The sequence below is a fragment of the Schistocerca nitens genome, chromosome 2 (assembly GCF_023898315.1).
Source record: "Schistocerca nitens isolate TAMUIC-IGC-003100 chromosome 2, iqSchNite1.1, whole genome shotgun sequence".
Lineage (NCBI taxonomy): Eukaryota > Metazoa > Arthropoda > Insecta > Orthoptera > Acrididae > Schistocerca > Schistocerca nitens.
In genome coordinates, this window is record NC_064615.1 from 613250965 (window position 1) to 613272121 (window position 21157).

Genomic DNA, 21157 nt, shown 5'->3' on the forward strand with positions numbered 1-21157 from the left:
GGAACGAGGTACCGCACAACACAGAATGCAGTTTCGCCAGCTCGACATCAAATGGTAGAACCACTCAGGTGATGGTGTACATTTCAAAAAGATTTGTGCTAATTTAAAATTTTGTGCTTTGTGTGCATCTGCACTTAAAAATGCAAGTTTTGTGTCGTACTTAACAGGAATCCTTACATCCACTGTGAAGAACTTTTACCGTCAGCTGTTATTCTAGCTATGCTACTCATGGTGTTGACAGATGAAAAGACCAACTAACAGGATTACGTGTAACTACAAAAATGAATACTTCTGCATCATCATGAAACGTGGTTTTTCTGTGTGGACATTATATACAGGCTTCTCGCATCAGCTCACAGCAGGAGGACCTAAAACATTACTTTCTTTACATCATCCTCATTCTATTCGTATATTACATAACTGTAAAACACACAGCCAACTTTTGAAGTCTACTGTTATTTGACTCCTAGGGCAATTCACAAAACAGTCTACAATAGCAAGGCACACGCATCTGTACAGCCACAAGCTGTTCCTATCATGGGCGTATTCCGAGACCGGTATGTCGAGCCAACCAGTCGAGGTAGGCGGCCACCATGACGAAGCCGGAGGTGGCGCCCTCGCAGGTGGTGGTGCCCTGTATGAAGCTGGCCACGCCCACCACCGTGTAGTTCCCGTCCGCCTCTGCTCGCTGCATCGGGCTTCCGAAGTCACCCTGCGAGCAGAAGACAGTCGCATTTACGTGACACCAGACTAAGTGGACACTCACTGCAACAAGGAGGGCGATGATAGGAAATGTAATTGCATAAGTTTGTGAACGAATATATGAGTATGTGAGTATAGGTTTGCGTGTGAGTGTATGTGCGTGTTGGTTAGTATGCTACTCCTACACGCTGAACAGTTGGACGGATTTAATGAAATTTGGAATGGAGATAGCTTATACTCTGAGTTAACTTACCAAAGGGGTCGGGGAGGGGGTTAGAACGTCCTCCCGGCAAAGTCGCAGGTAAAAAGCCCACCCAAAATCTCTGGAACTTCAACCAGATTTGCTACACATATTAGTCATGATCAGGAGATGCTTTGGCAACTCAAATGGGAATTCCTGGAGGGAAGGCGACGTTCTTTCCGATAAACACTACTGAGAAAATTTAGAGAGCCGCAGAGCTCATGCGGAGGCATATAGACAGTCGGTTTTCCCTCGATCTATTTGCGAGTGGAACAGTAAAGGAAATGACAAGTAACGGTACAGGGTACCCTTCGCCACGCACCGTGCAGTGACTTGCGGATGTAGATGTAGAAAAGGAAACGTAGCTCACGGTGCGCGAATACCCATCCTTTGTTCATCCAGCATTTGAGCATGAGAGCACTTTGTGACTTGGAACAAAGTTTACACATAATATTACACCTTTACGAAACTTTTTCTCGTTGACAGCCCCCATTAAATGGTGGACAGGAAAATTTTTATCGCTTACTACATTTACGTTGCTCATGCAGTAAAACTGCCGCATGAAGCATAACGTTTTAATTTTTTACTTCTTTACCACTAACGATATTTGCGACACATTTTGCAGACATTATCCACCTATATTACTGGGTGTACTCACGAAAATGTATCAATGTATGACACATAGTTCAGGATATATGACGTCAAATACCGGGATACATGAGAAACTGCCGCATCATGCGTGCCTTTTTAATTTATTACTTCTTTACTACTAACTACTCACAACACGTGCAAATTTATATCATTGTACGACATACACTACTGGCCATTAAAATTGTTACACCAAGAAGGAATGCAGATCATAAACGGGTATTCATTGGACAAATATATTATAGTAGATCTGACATGTGATTACATTTTCATGTAATTTGGGTGCATAGATCCTGAGAAATCAGTACCCAGAACAACCACCTCTGGCCGTAATAACGGCCTTGATACGCCTGGGCATTGAGTCAAACAGAGCTTGGATGGCGTGTACAGGTACAGCTGCCCATGCAGCTTCAACACGATACCACAGTTCAAGAGTAGTGACTGGCGTATTGTGACGAGCCAGTTGGTCGACCACCATTGACGAGACGTTTTCAATTGGTGAGAGATCTGGAGAATGTGCTGGCCGGGGCAGCAGTCGAACATTTTCTGGCCCGTACCAGGAAGGGGGCAGGGCAGGAGGCGAACAGCGAGTGGGGTAGGAGGGGAAGGACAGTGGAACGAAAGAGGAGGAGATGGACGCAGAGAGCAGGAGGAGGACATGAACAGAGAGAGGGGAGAAGAGTCGTGCATTATCCTGCTGAAATGTAGGGTTTCACAGGGATCGAATGAAGGGTAGAGCCATGGGTCGTAACACATCTGAAATGTAACGTCCACTGTTCAAAGTGCCGTCAATGCGAACAAGAGGTGACCGAGACGTGTAACCAATGACACCCCATACCATCACGCTGGGTGATACGCCAGTATGGCGATGACGAATACACGCTTCCAATGTGCGTTCACCACGATGTCGCCAAACACGGATGCGACCATCATGATGCTGTACACAGAACCTGGATTCATTCGAAAAAAAAATGACGTTTTGCCATTCGTGTACCCAGGTTCGTCGTTTAGTACACCATCGCAGGCGCTCCTGTCTGTGATGCAGCGTCAAGGGTAACCGCAGGCATGGTCTCCGAGCTGAGAGTCCATGCTTCTGCAAACGTCGTCGAACTGTTCGTGCAGATGGTTGTTGTCTTGCAAACGTCCCCATCTGTTGACTCATCGGTCGAGACGTGGCTGCACGATCCGTTACAGCCATGCGGATAAGATGCCTGTCATCTCGACTGCTAATGATACGAGGCCGTTGGGATCCAGCACGGCGTTCCGTATTACCCTCCTGAACCCACCGATTCCATATTCTGCTAACAGTCATTGGATCTCGACCAACGCGAGCAACAGTGTCCCGATACGATAAACCGCAATCGCGATAGGCTACAATCCGGCGTTTATCAAAGTCGGAAAGGTGATGGTACGCATTTCTCCTCCTTATACGAGGAATCACAACAACGTTTCACCAGGCAACGCCGGTCAACTGCTTTTTGTGTATGAGAAATCGGTTGGAAACTTTCCTCATTTCAGCACGTTGTAGCCAACCTTGTGTGAATGCTCTGAAAAGCTAATCATTTGCATATCACAGCATCTTTTTCCTGTCGGTTAAATTTCGTGTCTGTAGCACGTCATCTTCGTGGTGTAGCAATTTTAATGGCCAGTAGTGTAGTTTAGGCGGTATGACGTCATAAACATTGAGGTGCGCTAAACTGCAGGCCGAAATTCACTAGAGATCTAGAGATAGAGGTAAAATATGTGAAATACATGCAAAATATGCTTGACATATGCGTACGCTGGCAAAGCTGCAGGTAGAAAGCCCATCCAAAATCACTGGAACAATTTCAACCAGATTTTTTACACATATTAGTTATGATCTGGAAAGAAATACTGTTAGGATAAAAACCACCAGCCTCCTGTTAGGGTGACGGTGATAATATGGGGAGAGAAGATGGAGGAACAGACGGACAGACAGAGATGGGGAAGGAGGAAATGGATAAGATAGGTGGAAGAACAAGTGGTCAGCGAGAGGAATGGAGACATTGGCAGAGAAAGGGAAAAGGAGGAGATAGAAAGAGGTAGGTGGAGAAGGAGATGGACAGAGAAATGGAGGAACAGGAGGGTGACAAAGTGAGAGGGTGGAAGAGGTAGACACAGGAAGGGGGCAGGGCAGGAGGCGAACAGCGAGTGGGGGAGGAGGGGGAAGGACAGTGGAACGAAAGAGGAGGAGATGGACGCAGAGAGCAGGAGGAGGACATGAACAGAGAGAGGGGAGAAGAAGACGGTTATGGAGAGGGGAAGGAGGGGGTGGACAGGGAGAGAGAGAAGGGGGAGATGGACAGAGAGTGAGATGCTGCAGGACAGGGGGAGGTGGGAGCAGGATATGGACTAACAGATAATTGGAGTACGTACATACACGGGCATTTTTCTACAAATAACGGTTTAACCGCGGGTAACAACGCGGGACGGAGGTAGAAGGTGATAAGTTCCGGACCAAACTGCTAAGGTCATCGGTCCGTAGGCTTACACACTACTTAATCTAACTTGAACTAACTTACGCTAAGGACAACACCCATACCTGAGGGAGGACTCGAACCTCCTACTGGGGAAGCCGAGCGAACCGTGACAATGCGCCCAAGACCGCACGGCTACCTCGCGCAGCGGAGGTAGTAGGAAATAACATAACAGATGGCGGCGAAGTGGTTAACTGCTGAATGGCAGTTGCCGGTTTTTATATGGTTTTGTTTACACCGAGATGCATTTCGATGTTTCTCCACTTTTCAATTATCAAAATATATTTATATGTTCACTAGTTTGTTCCCTGCAACTTTGCCGGCGTTTGTACAAGTTATATTTATTTTACACACACACACATAAATGCGAGGTGGCGCAGTGGTTAGCACACCAGACTCGCATTCGGGAGGTCGACGGTTCAAATCCGTCTCTGGCCATCCTGATTCAGGGTTTCCATGCTTTCCCTAAATCGTTTCAGGAAAATGGCGGGATGGTTCCTTTGAAATGGCACGACCGGTTTCCTTCCCAATTCTTCCCTAATCCGAGCTCATGCTCCGTCCCTAATGACCTCGTTGTCGATGGGACATTAACCCTTTAATGCGTAGTGTAGTTGATCAGTTACAGACTTCATTTCTTCGATGTATCGTATACTGAGCAACATTTTGTATACCCTGTACTGCAGCTGCTAAGCTGCTAGTAGTTCTTCATAGCGATCGTAAATGGCAGGATGAACTGAACCAGTTCGACAATCAGCTGTGTGGATGTACTGCTGCCCGTGTGTTCTGGCAGAAGTAAGACTCTTTTTTGGTGTTTGTGCATTGATTTGTGGGTTTGAAAGTTACTTTTTTATTTTGAAAACGTAAGTAGATACGGTGTAGACAGTTAATTCGAGTGTCTTTACGATAGATTTGAAATTAGGTCTGGTTTTGTGTTTGTAGCGATTGCCAACAATAATGCTTTGTTAATTTAATTAGAAAATTTTTTCTGTCCAAAATTAAAGCAATAGATGGAATTTTTCCAAGGTTGCGTTTATTTTGCCATAAGACAGTAAGACAGTATAAGTGGGTAATAGTAAAGTAGAAACAATGTAAAGAATACAGAATGTAAACAACAACAACATGCGTAATTGCAGACAAAAATGTTCTTCGTTTTTTCTAACTTAACGGATTTCCACAGACATTCCGAGAACCGATTAATGTGCTCACTATGGGATGTGACCATTCTGTATGGGATGTGACCACTCCTGGCAGCACCATAGGTTTGATAACGACGAGACATGCAGTGAATGACGTCATCAGTCTCATGTTAAGGCAACAACACCCATTCTTCCTGCAGAGCTGCTCGCAAGTCTTGGGAAGTGGATGCTGATGAGATACAACTCGTCTCCGCAGTGCATCCTAGACATGCTCTGTTGGATTCAAATCGGAAGAGCGAGCAGGACCCCCCATACGTGCAATACCCTCCGTTTCCCAGAAAACGTCAAGCACCAGTGCTCTATGAGGTCGAGCATTATGGTCCATCAGTACAAAGTATGAGACCACAGTACCTTACCAAAACAGCACATGAGGCCCCAAGATCTCGTCACGATACCTGACAGCAGTTAAACCTTACCGATTCACCTGTACAATTTCATGAAGAGCTGTTCGAGTGGTCAGCATAATCCCTGCGCTCACCTTTCGGGATATTCTTCGACATCGGTCTCTTTCTTCAATGTTTGGGTCCCGAAATCGTATTCCACGTTCCCTCCAGAGGCGGATCCGTCGAGAATCACTGTCCAGACCAAATCTATGAGAAGAACATTGGATCACTGTTCGACCATCCAGGAGGCATGTTGACGACTCAGCTCTAGACGTTCCCTTCTGTGAAGAAGCGTCAGAGCTACACATACAGCAATTATCTGACAATAAAGGCCACTCTGCCGAAGCCTTCTGTACAGCGTTTGCCTCGATACAACATGTCCAGTGTATGCTACGAGGTCAGATGCCAGTCGCCGTGCAGTACTAAAGAGGCACCGTTGTGCCCTTACAAACAAATAATGGTTTCCCTTGTTGGTGTCACAGGTGGTCGGCCCTACCCTGGTCTTTTGGATACTCTATAAACTGTCGCCACATGCGAGAAACAACAGAAGTATTCATTTTAAGCCATCGGGGCACATCATTTGCGACTGTCCCGCTTCCATTCTTCCTGCAGCTTTCCACTGCACAGTCTGGCAGACGCCTTCTCTGTGCCACAGTGCACAGTCTGTGACAGCGTACACAGCGATTGTGGATGCGGGACAACCCCACAAATACTACCCCGTTTGAGGGAGGCCCTGACGTCATCGCTAACGTGGTTGTCCATTGACCGGAATGCCATCTTCCATGCAGAACAGGATCGTATGGACATCTGTTGACATTTTGTGTGATTACATCGTGAATTAGACACAGGAAGGGAGAAATAGCGGATTGTTGCTTTAATTTTGGACGCCAGTGTATATACACAATTATTGAAAATTACCTCGACACGTTCAAGTGATTGCAGAAAATGTTTGTTTTGAGCTAAGGTATTATAATTGATTGTATGTTATGAAACATCAGGTCAAGAACTTTTTTGTTATGACGATCTCCAGCAATATGGCAGATACACCAACGGAGAAGATATTTTTCGTGTGGAGTTCTGCAAGATCAAGTTCACAACCACAGTGCCCGGAAATCCGGAATCACATTTAACAACGCGGTGAGTGCCAGACAATCCATTTACGAGTGGGTATAGAGGTTGAAGGGAACAGGATTTCTTTGTAAAGGCAAGAAGGTGGGTGGCCATCGACATCTCAGTAATCAGTTGAATGGTTTATGGAAACATTCCTCAGAAGTCCCCAAAAATTAATGTCATGTGCCAGTCACGAGCTAGGAATTCTACAACAAACTTCTTGGAACGTGATGAGAGAACACGTGCAAGTGAAACCATATTGGATTCACTAGCTCCAGGTCATTGCCCATGGCGACAAAAGTCTGTGGAAACAGTTTTGCATTGAATACGGCGCCTAATGGATGAGGACGATTTCACTTGCAGGTTGATTTTCAACAATGAGAACATTTTTCACCTGAATGGTACAGAAAACCGGCAGAACGTGCGAGTAAGGGTAACGGAGAATCCCCACGTTGTTGTGGAACATGTCCGTGGGTTCACAGACTTTGTCAGGGTAAAAAGTATAGTCATGCCACAATTGCGAGGGGACGGTAATAATTTCATTTTACAACATGATGATGCTCCATCACAACTTCATTACGCTGTTCATGGATACTGAGTTACGATGACAGTGGAGCGGTCATGCATCTGCTTGCAGTTTGCAGTTGCGGGCATGATGGCCGCCATGTTCAAATGCGGACATTTTGGGTCGAGTGAGGCGGACTGGCCTTTAGACTGAACGTGTGCTGTGTGACACACATTGAGTATTTGTGAACATTCCACAAAAAAACTCCTTGAGTTGCTCTTTCCATATATATATATATATATATATATATATATATATATATATATATATATATATATAACTCCTTACAAAACAAACATTTTTACAGTCACTTGAAAGTGTCTAAATCATTTTTAAAAACTCCGTATACAAGGTAGTCAGAAACACTGTAAAGCTTGTAATTGTGCTACAGGGTAGGACGTGCTGAGAAAGAACTGTTAAAAAAATTCGATACACCGCTCGTTTCTGAGTTAATCAACATTCAAGTTAGTCTATCAGGCCGTTGCACCGGAAGACTCGTGCGGACCACCAGAGACAATGTCTTCTTTTGGTTCCCTAAAACCGTACAAGAGAGTGAGTCAAAAATTGGACTTGGGGCGGTACTAAGGATCGAACCCGAGCCAAAGGCTGAACAGTCTCATGCGCCGTCATATACATCACATTTTATACTCTGCGGGCCATACTCGAGTCTTTATAGGTGGGACTACGACAAAAAAGGAAAAACGAGTTTTGCAAATACACTGATAAAATGTAATACAATACGAATACTCAGAGGAGACAGTTGTTTGAAACACACTCTTACTAACGTACTTAATGAAATGATTTTTATACAACATTTCAGCAAACTGGGAATCAAATTAATGCTCCCCGTCATCAAAATTGATTGCAATAAAAATATTCAGTACAAATGGCTGTCGTTGTTGTTTGGAAAGCTTTGCTAATGAGAGAATGAAATTGCTTTTTTTAGATTACATTTCACCAAATTGTGGATGAAGGTTAGTGCTTTCTATCATCAAAACTTATTGTAGATGTTCATCTGTTAATGCTGACCTATAATAAGATTTTAGGTATTTCATCTTTGATCATGTTTTTCACACAAATATGTGCTACCAAATACAGATATGAAACCCCCAACATGTGATATTAGTTCACCATATTCATCACTTGGAAGACGTAAGCAGAATTCTCTTAGATTCAACTCTCGAAATTTGGCTATTAGGATTTTTTCACGTTGCATATTAATTAAAGCCAACTGAAAGTTAGGTAGGAGTTTCTCAGTGGTACAGTTAACTCGATTTTCAAATATAGAAACATTTTCTGCACTTCCATCAAGACCCGAAAAAGGAGAACAGAACGTCGCACTACAGCGCTACACGTGGTACTGGTCTGGTAACGCTGACAACTTAAAACTGCGTGTTGCCACAGCGGCAGAGCAGAGCAGAGCCCTGCGTTCCTCAGATAACTAGCAGAAGCGCCACACGCAAGTTTTCTTGCGACTACCCAACTCTCAGTCGACCTTAAAGCGTGTTACCAGTCAACGATAATACGTATACAAAAAAGTTGGATTATTCCAATACCGCTCCGCAGAGTCTGTTGTACTACTTTCAGATAATTTTCTCGTTTCTTTCAGTATTACATCGTTTTAATTTTTTTTAAGAATTTGTAAATATAAAATAATGTTTTCTTAGCTCTCCGACTACAGAAAAAGTACCATATTTGTCGCCGGGGCCGTAGTTTGCCGACGCCTGATCTACGCTATGAGAACAACTGACACTAATTTTCAGTACAACGAAAAACTAGACAAAGTTGTAAATATCATTTCTTTTATTCTTTCGATGAATGTTATCTGTATCCGCTGTAGCTGTTCGTTGGCGCATTTCTGACACGGTTTTTGCATTTTCGGAAATACTATTATTGATTATGTTACGATGATTTGAAAATGGGCCCCGGCCCGAAACTAGTTGTCGAGTGACAAAAAAACTTTACATTTGCAACTTTGGCTGTTTTTTCGTTGCACTGATTAACATAAGTTGCTGAGCTACAATTATTGCAGCAAGCTGGAAGTTTTGAAACTAATTTTGCCTGACGAGCAGCTTGAAATACTGCGCGCGCAATGGACTGATTGGCTAACTTCAACACTTATTAACTCGGAAACGGCGCGATGTATCGAATTGTTTTCTTGACAGTTATTTCTCAGCGCAACCACCCTGCAACATCCAAACAAGCTTGCCGCTGCCTTTTATGCTGTTGCTTGTAACTCCTTTTCTGACGTGTGTTCATTGTTTTCGGAAATACCTGTTACGAACTTCTGACTTGTAGAGGGGAGTGAATGGGAACCTGTGTCCTGACTCTTCTGCGGTTTAAGTTCAAATGAGTAACACGTCCACGCCTGCTGAGGGGAAGAGAAAAGTCTCAAAGCTGCTTGTCTTGATATGCAGTGGGGTAGACAGGACGACGTATATACTTCTTGTGGGATGGTATGCAAAGTTTAAATTACGAGTCTCCTGTAGAGACAGAAGAAGATCTGCTGGCACCGAGTTCTGGCCGCTGCATTTGAGATTGAAGGGACACCAGGTAGGATGGACAGTGTGGTGTACCAGAACATGCTTCGTAGGCACAGTGTCTGTAGCAAAGTTGGTGGTCGCTACATCGAGCCGTTGTTGTAATGCATCAGTACTGTTCTGTACATACAGTACGCTGGGTTCTCCTTTTTGTTTTGCAATAATGTAAACACGTAATGTGTAACTGCTAAAACAAACAAATGTACTTAAGTGATAAATGGACGTTTCGTTATGTTTCCTTTCGAATTCTTACACAATAACAGTACTGCGTTACGCCTAATTCGGTTCCGCAAGCAGAAGTGGACGATTTAAACATCAGAACTAAAATCGTCGTAGAAGGGAAACGGTACGTTTCCTTACAATTGTTTCTGTTAAGAATATTATGTACACACTCCCCTTGACAAGTCCATCAAGTTCGTTGCGGGAATTTCGGAACACTCTGTACGTATAACACACGCACGCGTAGCATCAGTGATGCACTGATGCAGTGCAGCAGCATTCAGCAGGTGTCAGATTTTTCATACAAAAGTGAGAAAAAGGAGCTACAAGTTACAGAACATAAGGTAGCTCCAGGGTTCACAATGCTATTGACAATAAGTATGTATTTATGACGATATAATATATTATACCAATTGAAGATGAATGACAACAACGCTTCTTGGGGCGTGTATAAAGGTATATAAAAAGCTCAACTACCATTAGCTTTAATAACAATCCATTATAACGCCTAAAACTGTGTACGAAATCCACTGGCATTCAAAACAGCTTCCAGTCGGCTCGGAATGGGTAAATACAGGACTTTGTAGTTTTCAAGAGCATCTTCTGACATTCTTCCTGCAAAATAGTGGCAACTTCGGGATGGTCATCCAGCACTCTTCTTTCCACAGGAGATCATAAAGGCTCAGTAATTTTGGAATTTGGTGACTGGTGTCCAGGGGAAATGCGAAAATTCATCCTCATGTTCACAGCAACTAGTCGTGGGCGATGCAAGCTTTGAGAACAAGGACCCTGTCATCTTGGAACACAGCCTCGGCATTGGGAAACATCAGCGAACCTCAGCCATGTTTCACTCTTGGAACGTAAATTCTTCTGTGTGAAATAACATTAATCCAACCGAATTACTTTTGCCATTGCTCTATAGTCCAGGTTTTATGGCTTAGGCAGCACGTTTTTTCTATGACGGACATTTGCATCGCCGGCCGGAGTGGCCGAGCGGTTGTAGGGGCTACAGTCTGGAACCGCGCGACCGCTACGGTCGCAGGTTCGAATCCTGCCTCTGGCATGGATGTGTGTGCTGTCCTTAGGTTAGTTAGGTTTAAGTAGTTCTAAGTTCTAGGGGACTGATGACCTCAGAAGTTAAGTCCCATAGTGCTCAGAGCATGTGAACCATTTTTGAACATTTGCATCACTGATGAGAGGGTTTGGAATTCTAGCTGGCCCTACAGTTAGTTTCCTGGTTATGGAGCTCCGTTCTTGCTGTTTTGGTGCTGAAAGATTTCACTAGTACGACGTTCAGTTCTGCAGTGACTTTTCAAGCTGTCGTCTTCTTATTTTTTGTCAAAATCCTCTTGAATGACCGTCTGTCACCATCACTCAATACACACTTTCGTTCGCATTGTGACTTAGCAGATGATATTTTTCCGTCTTCACTAAATACGTTATAAATCTTCGATGCGATGTTCTTGAAACACCAAACACTTCGCCTCGCTTGGTTACAGAAGCAGAAGCATACCAGCATCGACAATTTGTTCACGCTCTAACATCTACATCTACATGGATGCTCTGCAAGTCACATTTAAGTGCCTGGCAGAGTGTTCATCGAACATCCGACATAAGGCACTCACACTTACACAAAACACTGCCTGACCACAACTGACGCTTGCAACGCATTGATAAAATTGCACCGGTTTCCGCTCGTGGTCATATACAAGAGCACAACCTTGAGGCGTAGGTAGGATCTGCATTGCTGTTGAAGCGTTCAGTTCTCGCGGTGTTTCTACACTCCTGGAAATTGAAATAAGAACACCGTGAATTCATTGTCCCAGGAAGGGGAAACTTTATTGACACATTCCTGGGGTCAGATACATCACATGATCACACTGACAGAACCACAGGCACATAGACACAGGCAACAGAGCATGCACAATGTCGGCACTAGTACAGTGTATATCCACCTTTCGCAGCAATGCAAGCTGCTATTCTCCCATGGAGACGATCGTAGAGATGCTGGATGGAGTCCTGTGGAACGGCTTGCCATGCCATTTCCACCTGGCGCCTCAGTTGGACCAGCGTTCGTGCTGGACGTGCAGACCGCGTGAGACGACGCTTCATCCAGTCCCAAACATGCTCAATGGGGGACAGATCCGGAGATCTTGCTGGCCAGGGTAGTTGACTTACACCTTCTAGAGCACGTTGGGTGGCACGGGATACATGCGGACGTGCATTGTCCTGTTGGAACAGCAAGTTCCCTTGCCGGTCTAGGAATGGTAGAACGATGGGTTCGATGACGGTTTGGATGTACCGTGCACTATTCAGTGTCCCCTCGATGATCACCAGTGGTGTACGGCCAGTGTAGGAGATCGCTCCCCACACCATGATGCCGGGTGTTGGCCCTGTGTGCCTCGGTCGTATGCAGTCCTGATTGTGGCGCTCACCTGCACGGCGCCAAACACGCATACGACCATCATTGGCACCAAGGCAGAAGCGACTCTCATCGCTGAAGACGACACGTCTCCATTCGTCCCTCCATTCACGCCTGTCGCGACACCACTGGAGGCGGGCTGCACGATGTTGGGGCGTGAGCGGAAGACGGCCTAACGGTGTGCGGGACCGTAGCCCAGCTTCATGGAGACCGTTGCGAATGGTCCTCGCCGATACCCCAGGAGCAACAGTGTCCCTAATTTGCTGGGAAGTGGCGGTGCGGTCCCCTACGGCACTGCGTAGGATCCTACGGTCTTGGCGTGCATCCGTGCGTCGCTGCGGTCCGGTCCCAGGTCGACGGGCACGTGCACCTTCCGCCGACCACTGGCGACAACATCGATGTACTGTGGAGACCTCACGCCCCACGTGTTGAGCAATTCGGCGGTACGTCCACCCGGCCTCCCGCATGCCCACTATACGCCCTCGCTCAAAGTCCGTCAACTGCACATACGGTTCACGTCCACGCTGTCGCGGCATGCTACCAGTGTTAAAGACTGCGATGGAGCTCCGTATGCCACGGCAAACTGGCTGACACTGACGGCGGCGGTGCACAAATGCTGCGCAGCTAGCGCCATTCGACGGCCAACACCGCGGTTCCTGGTGTGTCAGCTGTGCCGTGCGTGTGATCATTGCTTGTACAGCCCTCTCGCAGTGTCCGGAGCAAGTATGGTGGGTCTGACACACCGGTGTCAATGTGTTCTTTTTTCCATTTCCAGGAGTGTATATCTTCACCCAACCACAGTACGTGACAGATTTGACGTGGAAGCGTACACACGACGTCGCAGTGGGAGTCGTTCGAATTTTCTTCAGTAATAGAATACCATCAGATATCAATCGCTGATAATTTAGAAACTAATAATGTCTCAACACTGGCTGAGATCATGTATGTGGCTTTCGTTTGTCGCGCAGCACTGTTTTACCTGTGACATCGTGCCAGTGTAGGAGCATGCGCGTAATTCTTAGGAATTAACTTTGAGTGAAGTTATAAATTGGTGAAGCAAGGAAATGCATTTATCTGAGACATTGATTCGTGTGTCATTGTGAAGACTTTTCGGAGCGCTACTGGGACCCAAAGCGAGATTATAACAATATGTGCCGGAATGTAAGTGAAAATTGTTATTAAATTTATGATTTAAAAAAAATGAAAGATGTCGTCTCATTATAGGAAATGTGATTCAGAGGAAATTTCGCATCGGAAGGAATACAAAAAACAAAAAACGTCCAATGGCGAGCGAATCCAAGAGCTGTTTCAAGGTCGAAAAGAAAAACGAGGAAACGGCGAGAAGCGATTACGTAACTGGTTCATAGGCATACGCGACCAGCAACAGTCTAAACGTCTACGGATCGTGTGCAGGCGTCGTTGGAAGGCAATACACAAAACAGTGATAATATAGAGGCTAAATGTGGTAACCTTGCGATTTATCTATTCTGTAAGAGTTACGCTACTCAGTGAAACACTGTATTAAAGAGACTGATGATTAAAGTACCTACTAATACGAAGCACTTTTTTATTATTTTATTCCGAAGTTTTGACGAAAACTCTACGGCGCTGACGCGAACTACTCACACAGAAATTTTTCATGCTGTTCCCTTTATATACACTATATAAAGTAGTGTTGACCTTGACGATATAAGTTTAAATATCCTGTCTTAACGGCTTAGGTCATTCTGTATGGGATAACATTTTCTCGTTACAACTGAATAACAGAGAGATATCTTGTTACGTCAGATTGCTTAGAAGAGTACGGTGCAGTAAATCAGAGGAAATTTTGAAAATGGGCAATGCGGTATTAAATTATCGAGCTAGATAAAATTCTAAAGCACGCTAAGCATGTTTTTCGTTCCATTATATTGACTAACGGTTCATTCGCATAAGTTTCGGCATCACGAACCTCTTGTCCCTGACTTAATTTGATCTTAAACTATAGTTCAAACGACAAGTGGAAACATGATTTTGACCATGACGAATTAGTTTCCTTTCTATTTTGCGTTTACTTTTTACTGGCCGGCTCAGTTGTCAAGCAGATGGTCTGCTAAGACTGCTTAGCTACTGAATTTCCCGATAATCATTATTCATGAGATGGCACTCTCAAGTTAGATGCAGCGCTACGAGAATAGTTAATCTCTACATCTGCCTGCACGTCTATACTCTGCAAGGCACTTTATGGTGTGTGGTGGAGGGTATCGCGTGTACGATTGTCACTTCCCCTTCTTTCCTGTTCCAGTTACGATTGGTGTATTTGAAGAACGACTGTTGGTAAGTCTCCATGTGAGTTCGAATATAATTTTATCTTCATGGTCTGTTCGCGAGATAAGGTAGGGTTGGTTAGCTTTTTTAGGAAGGCATGCTATCTCAATTTTAACAGTACCTCCCGTGATGCACAATGTGTCCACTATAGCAGTGTCATTGCAATTGGATGAACATCTCCTTGAAGCTTCCACCTCACTAAACTAACCTGTGACGAAACTCCTTCTTTTCTTTGGATCTATTCCTACCTGTTAAAGGTCACAGACTGATAAGCAATGCTAAGTATCGGTTGAGCGAGGGTTCTGTAAGCTATCTCCTTCGTAGTTGGCATACACGTCCTGACGATGTGCTGCTTTCTGTCTCTCGAATGACTACTAGTCTTCCATTTTGAATTACTCCGTACACATATTCCTGGACATTTAATGTGACAGTTTTCAATGATTCTTAGGGACAGGTGTTCACCCTCTCTGTACTATTTAGATGGTTCAGTTCCACAGTAACTTTTAATTTTATTAAGATTTTCTTTACATGTGATGTTAATGACTATTAGACTGGAAGGTGAACATTCGAATCTAGTTAGGTCTTAAAGAAATGATATAATGATGACTAATTGGAGACTGTTTACGACTGTTATTTCATTTATCTATTTATTTAACCTGATGTGATTAGGGCTCTATCTTCGTCCGCAGCTCGTGGCCTAGTGACTAGCGTTGCTACCTCTGGATCACGGGGTGCCGAGTTCGATTCCCGGCCGGGCTGCGGATTTTCTCTGCCCGGGGGCTGAGTGTTTGTGGTTTTCTCATCGTTTCATCATCATCATCATCATTTGTGACTTTGACTAGATTGGACTGTGTAACAATAATTGGACAGTGTAGAAAATGGGACTTGTAGGGGCGCTGATGACTGGGCAGTTGAGCGCCCCACAACTCAAACACCATTATCGCAGGCTTTCTGTTACATCGGAAAAGTTAACAGTGAAATAACAATTTTAGTATGACAGATACACTGAGGTGACAAAAGTCATGGGATAGCAATATGCGCATGTACGGATGGCAATAATATCTCATACACAAGGAGTAAAAGGGCAATGCTTTGGCGGAACAGTCATTTGTACACAGGTGGTTTATGTGAAAACGATTCCGATGAGATTATGGGCACGCCACGGGAATAACAGACCTTGAACCCGTAATGGCAGCTGGAGCTGGACACATGGGACATTCCATTTCGTAAATCGTTATGGAATTCAATATTCCGAGATCCACAGTGTCAAGAGTGTGCCGAGAATACCAAATTTCAGGCATTACCTCTCACCACAGGCAACACAGTGGCCTATGGCCTTCACTTAATGACCGAGAGCAGCGGCGTTTGCGTAGAGTAGACATGTGGCGATAATGGGCTATGGCAGCAGGCGACTGACCATTGCTGACACCAAAACATCGCGTGCAATGCCTCTCCTGGGCTCATTAGCATATCAATTTGACCTCGACGATTGAAAAACCGTGGCCTAGTCAGATGAGTCCCTATGTCAGTTGGTAAGAGCTGATGGTAGGTGTCCAGTGTGTCACAGACCCTACGAAGCCATGGACCCATGGACCCTAGTTGTCAACAGGGCGCTGCCCAAGCTGAACCGATCATTGACTGGATACGGTTATGTTCCGCTGCTTCCAGACGATCTGCAGACATCCATCGAATTCATGTTCCTAAACAACTCTCGAATTTTTATGGATGACAATACGCCATGTCATTGAGCCACAATTGTTCGCGATTGGTTTTGAAGAACATTTTCGACAGTTCGAGCGAATGTTTTGGCCTCTTAGATCGCCCAACATGAATCCTACTGAACTTTTATGGGACACAATAAACAGGACAATTTGTCCACAGAAGCCTGCACAGGCAACAATTTCGGAATTATGGACGGCTATAGACGTAGCATACTCAGTATTTCTACAGTGGATTTCCAACGACTTGTTGACTTCATACCATGGTGAATTGCTACACTACGCCGCCAATAGGAGGTCTGGCGCTATATTAGGGGATATCCCATGACTTTTGTTACCTCAATGTACTATTAAATTGAGCGTCTATAGAGACAATGTGAATAAGTCATACTGACTATGAACTAGTAATTTTAATAACGGCTGCATTTCTGCTCCTGCTGCTACCACTCATAACGATAATAGTAATAATAATGGCAATGACAGTGGCAATAATAAGAATAATGATAGTGACAGATATGAAAATAATTTATAGGTGTACAAAATAGATGTTTGCTGATCCAGCGGGTTATGAGGAAAGGAAATTTAAGGAGACCGCCGCAGCTAAAATAATTGGGAATGCAGAATATCTGGTTGGGAAGAAGGATGCATGGGGGTAAGGAGTGCGTACAAAGGCCAATGGTAGTCATTATTTTTGCTTCACTAGATATGTCATTAACTGTCTTCTGGAACTGGGCATGTTATTCATTTGTTTAATACAATGCAGGAGGTTTTTCTAGAGTCAGGTTTGTGCTACTGGGAAGGTCTTCGAGAATGTGACTAAACGATGCAGTAACACAGAAAGGATTTTGCTCTGATGGGAACGGGTTTTCTGCCATGTTGTTCAGACATGTGAGTTAAAGTCGAGGAGTGTTATGAGGGACAGTTTACGTCGATAAAACAGTAAAGAAGACAGAGGCTATGAAAATCTCTGCGCTTGTCTGCACGCAAGCAGGAAGCTGTACATATGATGGTGAAATATGATCAGAGAGTCGGACATCACAGATATAACGAACACCGCAAATGTTCGCTGTTATTGAGAGCAAAAGCTCAGTAACAAATATTTAAATGCTTATACTTTCAAGGCCATGGAGAATGCTGCAGAAATCCGTAGCCTTTCCAACGAAAGTTTAGAATTCTGTTGCTGTGGGTATTGTCACAGATTTGCCAAAATCTCCATTGGTTACAAGTTGTCTTCCTCGTCGCTAACTCTAACATTAGCAGCCACTGCACACAAAACTCTAGGGTACACAAGTTGACGCCTCTGAACTCACCGAACAGATGGCTTCGTTATATCGGCCCACTCCGCAGTAGGACCAGGCGGGACTGCAGATCGTCACGGGCTGGAAGTACGCATACCACAGCACTCCCGGCGCCGCACCACCTGCCGATGAAAACGGCATCCTTGGTAAATAATTTTTGGAATTTAATTCAGCAATAAAATGTTGTTACATAGTCATACCTACTTGTCGAAAATGAAAACAGAACATTCGTAAGTCTCTGTTGCACGTGAATTAAGTTTTATTATTCTATTTCACATGCTGTATTCTGAATTCTGACAGGCTCATATAGCTATGGGAACTTACAGTATCTTATGTAGTTTTACGTTGCTATCACGCAGACACCATTGCATAGAGACTACCATATAGCTGTTGGATGTCATCTCGTGAGACAGGGATCTATGTTACTTCGACTTGTTTTCGCGTAAGTTGTCAATCGATGTTGGCAGCACGTAGGCTGGACGGGACAGTCGCAGCAGATTGGCCCACAGATGCCCAGCAGGGAGATGTGAGGGGACCGTGACAGTCATGGGCGCTTAAGTGCGTCTTGAAGAACGCGTCGGGTAATGCGGGAAGTACATTCGTGGGCACTGTGTTGTTGGAAGAACACATTTTTTTTCCGACGTAACAGGGACCTCATCAGAATGGAGTGGACGTTATTCCCAATGAGATAGTGAACAGAGTTGCCCTTTTTTGCCGCTGCCTGACACACTCCGGTAGTTTTCACGCCCCATTCGACTCCATTCACGCAAATGACGCTCAGTATTGCTAAGGCAGACCCTACTCTAAAAGCTAAACACTGGATGTGCCGTGAAGCGGCGTGAAAAAAACGTGGCGAGAGGCACCCTTTCATCGGAGTACAGTAAACGGTTCCTGATTGTACTTTCTGACTTCCAGAGAGAAAAACTGGTTCTAATCGGGGCTGCAATAGATGAAGGATTACCAGTGTCCCTCATCTCATGCGGTAGATGAGAAGATGAGATGTGAATCCATATGCTCCTGTCGTTTATAAATAATACGATAAGCTTGTGCATCTTTCTTGAGCATCAATATTATCTTTGACACAAGTTTGCAACCTCTCGTTGAGAGAATGAAAAATATCCGAAGTGCTAGGCTGACAGTAACAAAAAAAAAAAATGGTTCAAATGGCTCTGAGCACTATGGGTCTTAACTTCTGAGGTCATCAGTCCCCTAGAACTTAGAACTACTTAAACCTAACTAACCTAAGGACATCACACACATCCGTGATCGAGGCAGGATTCGAACTTGCGACCGTAGCGGTCGCGCGGTTCCAGACTGTAGCGCCTAGAACCGCTCGGCCACCTCGGCCGGCTGTCAGTAACAGTACCACAATACGGCAACTCTGGTATACAGTGATTTTCTCTAATAGAGCTCACTGACTACCTCCTGGCTTGCCTAACGATGTTTACTAGCCTAGACACGAAAATGATGATTTTACACGATTGAAACAGTTCATGTTAAAATATGATTGTGACCATAGATAAATAAACTCTTAAATAGTACTTTACGGGAAACGACAGACCACTCTTAGGCGAGTCGTACACTGTTGTTACGACAGTAGCGCTTACATAACGAAGCTACAACACGGTAATGCTAATCATTGCCTTTTGTTATCTTCTATCTATGTTCTATGACAATGTGGTATTTTAACGTCACGTCTTTATAAACGTGCGTTTTGTTTTTCATTTAAAGTAGGTTTTGCCAGATTCATCAGATGGTTAGTTTCTTATGAACCATACTTCTAACAGAGAGTTTTTGTTCTGATACTTTGTGCTTGTTAGTATCTGTGGTTGTCAATCCGTAATATATCGCCGAAAATGGTAGCCCAACAAAATAACAGTTTGGAAATTAGACAGCTCAAAGGTGTTTGATTTGACATTCTGTACTGAACAGCCGAGGTCACGCAACCATCTCTGAAAAGATGGACATACAGAGACTTAATAACTGGTTGAGTAAGACGGTGCTGTGGTAGCAGGAAGGCAATGGGCTTCTGGTTAGCGACGTAAAATGGTAGTTCTAGTTAACTGCCAGGCGCTCGCTTATCTTAGTTACTGATACAGTCGTATCATACTGACACCAAAATGGTTTCAGTTTTGAGTGTTGATTTCTTTTTGCCTAAAAGTATATCTCAACAAATAAAAGAGAAACTTCGTGAAGTCAGCATGCTGGATGAGTGGATCAGAAGTGACGCTGAACTCATTTTTAGGAATTAGAACTTCGTAACCCGCAGAGATCTAATTCCAGACCAATGTTGGCATTACTCCTTCAATAACACCACGTTAAAAGTGTCCTTGTGAAAGGTAAACTAATCTTCCGTCTGCAACGAATCACATTCATAAACTGCCACAATTATTTCTTTTAGTCAAGTCCTACACCTAGTACTGAGAAACCGGAGATAATCTCAAATTAATGAAAAAAAAATAAATGTGGACGCTTTTCAATGATTAATGTTGGGACGACTGAGGAGTCCTATTGGTGGTTAATAAAATTACAAATTTGGAAATTTGTGGTAAGGTCTTATGGGACCAAACTGCTGACCTCATCGGTGCCTAAGCTTACACACTATTTAATCTAACTTAAAATAACTTACGCTAAAGACGAGACACACACCCATGCCCGAGATAGAACTCGAACATCCGACGGGGGAGTCGCGCGGACCGTGACAAGACGCCATTAAAATTACAGGAAGGGAGACAACGAAGTAGTGTGAGCACGTATCACACATCCTTCTAACAGCTTCAGATTGTCCACCGGGCGAACTACATCCTTAACTCTTGAGACACTGTGGAAAAGTTTGGAATTTAAGTCAGCACACTGGCACATAACCAGGCGTTACGGAGCTGTACATCATCAGGCTTATCAGTCAAATAATAGTGATGTAAATTTCGTCCACTACCGGTATTCAAACCGATTGACATGTAGAAGTGCATCATGGTATGTTAAAGACACCCTTTACAGTGTCAGGTTTCTAGTTTACAGACAGCTATGCGAGACGCAGCACTCACGATCAGAGCACCCTTCCTACAAATTGACGTGTTAAACAACGAATGTATCAAGAAGGAAAGAGTATTTGGAAAGCGTTTTGCTCTCCCTTTTAATCGTAGTACTATTAATTTGCGAGGCAAAACTATATAATCTTCCGGAGAGCGTTAACGTTAGCGATAGAAGTGGGCTCATCGGGGCTCTCGCACATGCATCACGTTTGTAGATGCAGCGGATGTTTGAAAGCTACTATCAGATTAAAATCATGTGTTGCGCCAAGACTCAAACG

General features: G+C 44.2%; 1 protein-coding gene across 1 annotated transcript in view; it reads right to left on the reverse strand.

Annotated features, from left to right (window-relative positions):
* Positions 1-401: 401 nt before the first annotated feature.
* Positions 402-21157, reverse strand: part of LOC126234517 (collagenase-like) — a 65838-nt gene continuing 45082 nt past the window's right edge. The window contains exons 6-7 of the mRNA XM_049943213.1: positions 17860-17969; positions 402-712 (exon numbers count right to left, since the gene is read on the reverse strand). Of these exons, the coding sequence (XP_049799170.1) occupies positions 536-712; positions 17860-17969 (287 nt within the window). The 3' untranslated portion in view covers positions 402-535. The remainder of the gene's footprint in view (positions 713-17859; positions 17970-21157) is intronic.